This window comes from Notothenia coriiceps, unplaced genomic scaffold, assembly GCF_000735185.1.
Source record: "Notothenia coriiceps isolate Sejong01 unplaced genomic scaffold, NC01 NC01_scaffold00006140, whole genome shotgun sequence".
Lineage (NCBI taxonomy): Eukaryota > Metazoa > Chordata > Actinopteri > Perciformes > Nototheniidae > Notothenia > Notothenia coriiceps.
In genome coordinates this window covers 130739-140551 of record NW_011338841.1, presented here as the reverse complement: position 1 = coordinate 140551, position 9813 = coordinate 130739, and the positions used below count along the sequence as shown (strand labels likewise).

The 9813-nt window shown below is 43.6% G+C and overlaps 1 protein-coding gene across 1 annotated transcript in view; it reads left to right on the top strand.

Annotated features, from left to right (window-relative positions):
• The window catches only part of LOC104943525 (pumilio homolog 1-like), an 18717-nt gene that overhangs the window by 5610 nt on the left and 3294 nt on the right, over nucleotides 1–9813 (top strand). Inside the window, exons 6-17 of the mRNA XM_010768967.1 lie at nucleotides 1304–1550; nucleotides 1698–1840; nucleotides 2277–2415; nucleotides 2629–2763; nucleotides 3293–3577; nucleotides 3776–4018; nucleotides 5448–5718; nucleotides 6949–7078; nucleotides 7339–7473; nucleotides 8203–8340; nucleotides 9284–9409; nucleotides 9642–9763. Coding sequence (XP_010767269.1) covers nucleotides 1304–1550; nucleotides 1698–1840; nucleotides 2277–2415; nucleotides 2629–2763; nucleotides 3293–3577; nucleotides 3776–4018; nucleotides 5448–5718; nucleotides 6949–7078; nucleotides 7339–7473; nucleotides 8203–8340; nucleotides 9284–9409; nucleotides 9642–9763 — 2114 coding nt within the window. The remainder of the gene's footprint in view (nucleotides 1–1303; nucleotides 1551–1697; nucleotides 1841–2276; nucleotides 2416–2628; nucleotides 2764–3292; nucleotides 3578–3775; nucleotides 4019–5447; nucleotides 5719–6948; nucleotides 7079–7338; nucleotides 7474–8202; nucleotides 8341–9283; nucleotides 9410–9641; nucleotides 9764–9813) is intronic.

Here is a 9813-nt window from a genome sequence, read left to right as displayed (position 1 = left end):
AAACTGCCAAAAAGGCCACATTATTGACCCGAAACTACACAAAAATTATACTTCAGATACTCAACTTCCTTGACATGCTTCACGTTTTGAAACACGGTTTTCTCATAACTTCAGTGAAAATACTCCAAACAGCCTAGAACTTCACAGGTTTGGTAACGATGCAGCCATCAACGCATCTAAGCGTAGTATGGGGTGTCATCAAATGCCGTTGCCATGGCGACGGACCACTCGCCATGAAACACGATGTGGCTGTAAGTCCCATCGACACGGTCCAATCGTCCCCCAATCTTCACTTGTATAATGAAAAATGGAGGGAGGCGTATCCCTCGCCATAAAACATGATGTCGCTTTAAGTCCAATGGACACGGTCCAATCGTCCCCCAATCTTCACTTGTATATCACCGGTCCATGCCTCAACAGCTCTACGCCAATTCTGAGATCTCACCATATGTCGTTTCCATGGAAACGCATCCCTCGCCATAAAACATGATGTCGCTATAAGTCCAATGGACACGGTCCAATCGTCCCCCAATCTTCACTTGTATATCACCGGTCCATGCCTCAACAGCTCTACGCCAAATCTGAGATCTCACCATATGCCGTTTCCATGGAAACGCATCCCTCGCCATAAAACATGATGTTGCTATAAGTCCAATGGACACGGTCCAATCGTCCCCCAATCTTCACTTGTATATCACCGGTCCATGCCTCAACAGCTCTACGCCAAATCTGAGATCTCACCATATGCCGTTTCCATGGAAACGCATCCCTCGCCATAAAACATGATGTCACTATAACTCCTATGAACATGTTCAAAAAGTGCTCAAACTTCACATGTGTATTAACAGTCCGGCCGTGAAGACATCTACTGGACAGTTTTGAGATTTGCCATGGCAACACAATGCTCGCCATGAAACACGGTTTTCTCATAACTTCAGTGAAACTGCTCGAAACGCCCCAAAACTTCACAGGTTTGGTAATGATGCAGCCATCAACGCATCTAAGCGTATTGTGGGGTGTCGTCAAATGTCGTTGCCATGGCGACAGATCATTCGCCATCAAGTTAGTTCAGAAGTTTGCAGTTCAAATATTCTGCTGCTTTTCCAAGCCTTTTTACTTTCTTTTCTTCTCTCATCACACATTCAAGCCCCCAGTGTTCATGTATCATTTCAATCTAAATTCTTCACTTTCTTCTTACACATTACATTTCAGCATAGCAGTTTAGCATCAGATTTTCAGCATAAAGCATTCCCACTAGCAATTTCTTCAGGAATTGCATTCTCTAGTTTTGATTAGTATCTAGAATCTTAATGACAGTGTTGATGGTGTAAGCCCTGAAGTGGTCATCTTGTGTTTTGAAGCTTTCTTTGTAGGAACCTCTGTACATTTCTTCCATGAGTTATGTAAAACCTTTGGCGCCTGGTTCTCCTTTCCCCTCCATGTGTTCTCAGGTCTGGCCCCAGCGTTTGTGCCCAACCCTTACATCATCAGTGCGGCCCCTCCAGGGACAGACCCCTACGCAGCCGGACTGGCAGCAGCAGCTACACTCGGTATGTTTTTGAAATGGACCCCGAGGCCATTAAGATTCTATTGAAAAGATTTACCAACACTCCTGTGAATTTATTTGCTACAGTTATTGCATACATAAACACAGTTGTCCTATCCTTACTGTATTATACATATTTATTTGCGACTAGGTCCGGCAGTGATGCCTCCTCAGTACTATGGTGTGACTCCCTGGGGGGTCTATCCTGCCAGCCTTTTCCAGCAGCAAGCTGCAGCAGCCAACAACTCGGCCAATCAGCAGGCGGCAAACCAGAACCAGCAAAACCAACAGCAGGTCAGTCGGCTGCTTGCCAAAAAACTGGCATGCTGATTGCCAGTGGCTCAAGATGTATCTGCCTCCTGATGTGCCAAATGAAATGTGCATTGGGTCTTACTTCTGCTCGGATCTAAAAGCTGAGAACTTGTTGCAGCCTGTTTTTGGATTATAAACTACTCGGCCGGAAATATTTCATACAACTGCTTATTTACTCCTGCTTTGCTCATATGCTAATAAAAAGGATCGTCTCCTTTTCTGGCTCATTTATCTCTCTGTGTGAGCACACTGTTTAAGACATTAACTAGAGTTGAATGTGACCATGATGGAAACGTATGTCTACTGCACACCACAGGTTCTCTGCTTTGAAACAGATTTTGGAGCACTGGTTTTATATTAATTTGCATATTTGTGATGACAATTAATATGCTTTTTTGTTTTTCTTTTTTTTATACAGGTAATGCGTGGTGGGGGCAACCAGCGGCCTTTGACCCCCAGCCAAGGTCAACAGAATCAGCAGAATGACCAGCTGGTTGCAGCAGCAGCAGTCAACTCAGCCCTCGCCTTTGGGCAGGGGTTAGCAGCGGGAGTCCCAGGTAAGAAAGAAACTCTGCAAAACCGGTTTTATTACTCTGGAAAAATGGCCATTGCGTTGGTATTGCAGCAACATTTTCAGACAGCTTACTTGTACAACTGTTTAGTCACAAACACTCATATGTGTAACACTCATAATGCTACATGTAACAAGGACAAGCTAAATTCGGTAAAGCTACATTTTAAATATTCCTGTTTTGGTCTCTCTCACTCAGGCTACCCAGTCCTGGCCCCTGCAGCCTACTATGATCAGACAGGGGCCCTGGTGGTCAACACTGGAGGCAGGAACGGCCCGGTCCGCCTCATGGCCCCCGGCTCCGTCATCATATCTCCTTCCGCAGCACAAGCAGGTAAGACAGCCGTGTATGTAAAGGTCTGCAGGACAAAGCAGGATTTTGTGCACACAAAACAACAGATGGCACATTGTGGTCTTTAAAAACATGTCCAGAAAGACCCATTCATCCAGCACATGCAATTTAGAGATTGAGACTATACGTTCAAGTTTAGCTTTTACAAGCAGTTCCCATGAGTCAGTGCTGTTAAGAATAATTTAGTAAAGGGGGAATGCAGCTTTACGTTAAATCTACAAGATGATACTCTTCCCCGTTCAAATAACGATGTTGTTATTGCACTATTATCTCTACGCACTAAAATTCTAAACGAGAAATATGTTATTTTATTTCCGGTCGGTCCGTCTGATTTCGTGGCCTGTAAGGCGTGAGCATTAAAGTAATCTTAACCCTGGAGAACCTGACTGCCATGCTCTTTGTGCTACTTATAAAACACTAATCTAGTATGACTTTTTTTACTCAAAGTTGTTAAAAAGCATACACTGCTGGTCCAGAATGGAATCACTTATTCCTTTGTCTCTCCCTCCAGTTGCAGCAGCAGCAGCCTCTGCAGGTGGTGCCAACGGGGGTCTGGGCGGGTCCAGCGGTCCGTTTCGTGCCATGCAGTCCCAGCAGGCTCAGCAGCAGGGCGGCCCGGGCGGCGCTCTGGGAGGAAGCTCCTTCTACGGCTCCTCCTCTCTCAGCTCCTCCTCCCAGAGTTCCTCCCTTTTCTCACAAGGCTCTGGCCAACCCGGACCAGGTTCTGCATCGTTGGGCTTCAGCCAGCAGGCCTCATCCTCACTCGGGGCCTCGCTGGGAGGCTTCGGCACTGCAGGTAGGAATCACCTTTACTAAACAGTATTCTGCTGGAGTCTATGTTATTCTGAGGTCGACATGTTTTTTTGTTTTGTTTCATAGCTTTAGATTAAATAATAAGCTTTTACTTAATAAAGCTGTTCCAATTAAATGAACAGTAGATCAGCATTCCACTGTTAGTTCTGATAATCTAACTTGTATATTTGTCTCCCTCTAGTGGCCAACTCGAGTGGTGGCAGCGGTTCCAGGCGGGACTCCCTGACAGGCAACAATGAGCTGTACAAACGCAACCCCTCCAGCCTCACCCCGATTGGCCATGGAGGTTTCTATAACGGTACCTTGGGCTTCAGTCCTTCACCGGGCCCCGTGGGCATGCCCCTCCCCAACCAGGGCCCTTCGCATTCACTCACACCCCCACCTTCCCTTTCCAATCACAGCTCCTCGTCCAACCTCAACCTGGGTAAGTGTCTTTGATCAAGTGACTGAATAGATTGAATTACATTGTTGTGACTTTATGGAACACAAAGCCAGCTTTATGTTGACGTGCCAGAACATACCCACTGTGGGTATTAATTGGACTTATCTACTGCACCTCTTAGTTGTGAGGGTGTTTAACACGGGTGTAAAGATGCTGTTGCCTCCACGGCAGAATCAGTTTGAGGTTCAGCACATGGACCTGGATTTTCTAAATCGGTCTTGATAAACAGCATATGATTCATATCTGAGTACCATGCATAAAAAGGACATTACTGTTGATGCCCTGCTGAGGTATCGTAGCCAATTAATTGGTTGTTGACACATCTACATCTATTTTGTAATATTATTACATTTGGTTTTTCCCTTGGTAAACAGTTGACAAACTGAAATGTATACAAACTTTCACGTGTCACAAAACAATAATCAAACAAACTGACAGCCAAGTTGAGGCTTGATGATGACTTGTGATATTGATTTCCTGCTTTGGCATAGCAAAGTCATTGGAGATGTTATACTATACAGATTGAAGCTAAAGGAAATGGAAGCGCTTGAAAGGCAGGAAACCTTGCTCTGATACTCTCAACTACTTGGTGTACAGACTTTACTGGAGTATTTGTTTACATCACTAGGAAAACAATGGTGCACCGCACTCTGCAACAATTTCTAGGATGTGTTGTTACCACATGGGACTAAAGTTATTTAAGATCACTTAATCTGATTTGTCTTGCGCTCATTTACTTTTAAACACTTTTAATATCATTTGTTAGACTCAATTTCATTATACAACATTATCTAATGCAGCTGAATACATTAAAGAACATGAGGCAGTGCTTCCCTTCAATGCTATGTTTCCGTGCTGCAAAGCTTTAATGTAATTTTCATGATTTTAAATTTTAGTAGTGGTGTAATCAATTAAAAAAAAAAAAAAAAAAAAAAAAGAATATCTGTAAAGCCATGCAAGTAATCATTGAGGCAGCGTTTCAAATTCTGTAAAATTCTGTAAAACATTTTCCCTCCAGTTTAAAAAAAATGGACAAACCATGTAACAAAGTTCATTTGAAATACAATTCAATTCAAAGGTTTTATTGTCATATGCACAAATCTACTGTGTAGAAATGGCAATGAAATTCTTCTGACCTGAGCTCCTCCAACAATGCAACATATATAATAAAATACAAAAAAAAAGTGTATATACATGTAAATAGAATTCCCACGCATTGCATGTTTTTGCCACTATAATATATACATGTCACAGATTGATGATGTATATTAGAAAAAAAAAGATTTTCTTTCTGTTTAAAAAAGAAGCATTGTCTTTGTATTCTGTCCTTTTTTGAGATCTAGGAGCGTTTGGGCTATGAGCGTCAGTGCCAGCTCTAACATACACCTCCCTATTCTCTCCCGCTCCACAGGAGGCCTGACTAATGGCAGTGGGCGTTTCATCTCTGCAGCTCCAGGGGCAGAGGCCAAGTACCGCAGTGCCGCCAGCTCAGGCTCCTCCCTCTTCTCACCCAGCAGCCAGCTGTTCCCGTCGTCACGGCTACGCTACGGCATGTCAGACGTGATGCCGTCAGGCCGCAGCCGCCTGCTGGAGGACTTCAGGAACAACCGCTACCCCAACCTGCAGCTCAGAGACATCGCTGGCCATATCATGGAGTTCAGCCAGGACCAGCACGGCAGCAGGTACACAGGCAAAGTAGAGTTCACTGGGAATACAAAGTAGAGAAAAAGCAAGTATATCCCAATTAGACCACCTAGTCTTTCATCTTGGATGTAAATCTACATGCCAATAAAATAAGATGACTAAAGGCTCCTATTCACCGTGGAATAACAGTGATCTTGCACGTTCAGTGCGTGTCACACAGTGCCAAGGTCTAAGAAGATCTTAAGTGCAATCTGTGTCAGAATGGGCAAGATAAATTCTCCTATCATTGCAATAATGCTACTCAAGTGCTTTTTATTAGATCCTCAAACGTTTTCTTCTTCAAGCTTTCAAAACTGATGTTACTAGTTTCGCAGAGCATGTGTTTTGTTTTCAAAGCAAGCTGTTATAATTGTCCTCTCAAACATGAAGTTGTTTTTCTCTGACAGTCACAGGAGACAATCATGAAGACACTAAAATACTGTTTGAGTTGGCAACAAAGATTCACCACATTTCTTCAACAATTTGTGAAGTTCAAAGTTGAGAACTGGATCAAAGTTCATGCTTGTTATGCTCAACATGCACTGTTTCCACGTTACAGCCCTCACACTTTATATACGACCATACAGTATATTTTCCAGGTTCATGCTCGATATATACTGGTATACATATACACAGTTTGGTCTTTCATATTGCTTCTTCAGGATTGATATTCTCAGTATTAGAATTAAAAACAGAACAAACATGTCATTCAAATGTTACAATCTATACCGCTATGTGTGGTACAATCCAGAGGGCAATTTGGGGGCAGGGGCACTTTTCCACTGAAAGGATCTATAAATACACCATGACGTCCAGTCTGCACATTCCAGACGTTTTCGTTCCTCAGTCTCGTCAACATCACTGAACTTTTTATCTCTGCTTTTTGCCTGGCATCCGTCACTTCACCTCACAGGCTGCTTGTTCTTGTCTTTTCTCCACTCTGACTTTCATCTCCTTGTGTCTGCCTGTTCCCTCAGGTTAAAGATATATGAGCAGATCTCTCTCCGCCTGTACATCTGTTTCACTTTAAAGCTCTGTCACTGTCTGATGTTCTCATTTGTCCCAGTCTTCAAGTTCGTCCAAACTTTGAGAATCCACTCAGCAAACTGATAGGGTTTCAGAAAGCACACTTTCTCAGGAGGCTTTTATACATTGCTAAAGCTAAAGGAAATGAATAACATAGCAAGGTATATGAGGTTAATATAAGGCTTATCCTCTGCCTCTAACAGGTTTATCCAGTTGAAATTGGAGCGAGCCAGTTCAGCGGAGCGCCAGCTCGTCTTCAGCGAGATCCTGCAGGCCGCCTACCAGCTTATGGTGGACGTCTTTGGAAATTATGTCATCCAGAAGTTCTTTGAGGTATGTACTTTAATTCCATGTATTTATCCTTTCTGTTTTTTAGGTTGATTACAAATGTTCTGCTTCACCAAGTGAGTTTTAGTTTGCAGTGGGAAAAGTCTGAGTTGTACAACGCGCTTGATTTGAATTAATTGGGACATCTCTGGAACTACACCTGATTTCTAGGTGCTTTGTAGCCGGTGTAATCTACATGTAATTGTGGGGTGTATTATAAAATAGATTAGAGGATTTAGAAGCTTTTTTGTTTGGTGTTTTTTCAGTTTGGCAGCTTGGACCAGAAGCTGGCTCTGGCAGAGCGGATCAGAGGTCATGTGCTGTCTCTGGCTCTGCAGATGTACGGCTGCAGGGTCATTCAGAAAGCTCTGGAGTTCATCCCCTCCGACCAGCAGGTCATTGTAAGTACACTAGTTCTCTTTGCTCTGTGTGAAAGTAACAATGTGCCAAGGTGACAGTGCCTTTTTATTTTATTAGTAAAACAACCTTTATTTCACCCTTCCTGACATAGCCCTGCTGTAATTCTGGCTTTTTACTTGTAGAAGAAATTCCAAACATCTTTGTCTCAATTGTAAAGTATTTTACTATCCATGTGCTCATCATTCAGCCTTGAATGAGGGTATACTACTGCTAATGGATAACTAATTTCTCTTTTATATAGCGGAACACTGCATCAATAGGTGCGCTCTTCATGCTAAAATGTCTTTTTCCATTTACATTATGGGTTTCATGTAAGAGCTGCCTCTTGTAGCAGCAGGATCCTTGTAGGCATTCTGTCATCAACAATGAATAAGGCTGATGATATTGCAGTTTATATGCAAATGCTACACTGCAGGTGTTGAGATAAATGCCACTGAATATCAACAGGAAATAATTGTGCTTAAATTCAGTGGTTTCGGGGACAGGTTGTGTGTTTGAGAGAGAGAGAAAGGGATCCATCTCTCCTTAATGGACCTCAATATATTTCTCCAGGGCAGCTGTTAAAGCCCACTGTTATTGGTTGGGCTGTGTGAAAAATGGCGAGTTTGCAAAATGCTTTCGGGCAATATTTGATTTCCCACAAACAATTACATGTCCCTCTTCACATTCTCCCCCCCTCACATTCTCTCCCCTCTCCATCCTCCCTGCAGAGTGAGATGGTGCGCGAGCTGGACGGCCATGTGCTGAAGTGTGTGAAGGACCAGAACGGTAACCACGTGGTGCAGAAGTGTATCGAGTGTGTCCAGCCTCACGCGCTGCACTTTATCATCGACGCCTTCAAGGGACAGGTGGGTCCCCTCTGCGAGTGCACAAACATTTCCACTTTCAATCACAGCAGCCTGCTTGTGCTTGGCTCACACACACACACACACACACACACACACACACACACACACACACACACACACACACACACACACACACACACACACACAGGCAGGAGCATATTGTCACCGCCAAACTACAAAGACACACTTTGCTCAGTCTTTTCCAGGGACAGGTTACATTACCATGGCAACAGAATCCTCAGCCCGCCGGCGACCGCCATCTTGTATCCGCCAGCTAAATGTTAAATTAGCATAAACTGGTTTCTGTGGTATCAGATTTTTAGGTATTATTGAAAAAGTAGAGATATAGACTATAATAGCAATACAGCAGTGAGTACATGTGAAACAACAAAGCACGGTGTATGAGAGGTCGTAAGGTGCTGCGTTATTAAGGCAGGCTTACGCAAAGAGGGTCACAGTAGCGGATGTAGATGAATATACCTTACCAGACATACATCTAGTCGTAGGCTATATACATATTTAATAACACACACCTACACACAGATTCATAAAGTGTTGAAGGAAGTATTGCGTTCTTATGTTTGATAAAAGTGAGAGGTTTCGGTTTCACTCTTATTGTTGCGATTGTAAATGTCACTGATGTGTGAGTGTTTTGCATGTGTTGTTGCTGCATGTTTTCTACACGATGGCTCACGTTTGATTGTTTAGCTGAAAGCATGTCAGGAATGTGTCTTCACCTTCGGAGCAGGGGTGGGCAGGAGGGTGTGTGAAAGTATGTCTCTGATCATTTGGTGCTGTAATCCCAGAGACTGTAACTTTTTTAATTTTTATGAAAACAGTTTGAACTGAGGCAAATGAATGCCTTGTTCAACTCACTGAGCTCCAGGAACACTTAGTGTATGCGTTGAATAAGTAAACATGTGTAATTATGTGTGTCTCTCAGGTCTTTGCTCTCTCCACTCACCCTTATGGCTGCCGAGTCATCCAGCGCATTCTCGAACACTGCCTTCCTGAACAGACGCTGCCTATACTGGAGGAGCTCCATCAACACACAGAGCAGCTGGTGCAGGTAACACACACACACACACACACACACACACACACACACACACACACACACACACACACACACACACACACACACACACACACAGTTATGTTTTCCAGCATAGTGATGAGTAAATAAAGCATCTCTCAGTCCAGATTTTTGAAGCGAGCTGCGTGTTTGACGTGACGTCAGCAGCACCAGCTGGTGTCCTCACGTGTTTATTCAATGTGTCTCTGTGGTTTGTTTGATTTAGGACCAGTACGGCAACTATGTGATTCAGCATGTTTTGGAGCACGGCCGAGCTGAGGATAAGAGCAAGATAGTGGCTGAGATCAGAGGAAACGTCCTGGGACTCAGCCAGCACAAGTTTGCCAGGTAAATTCCACATCTGACACACACAAGGTTTGGATATGACCCCCCCCCCC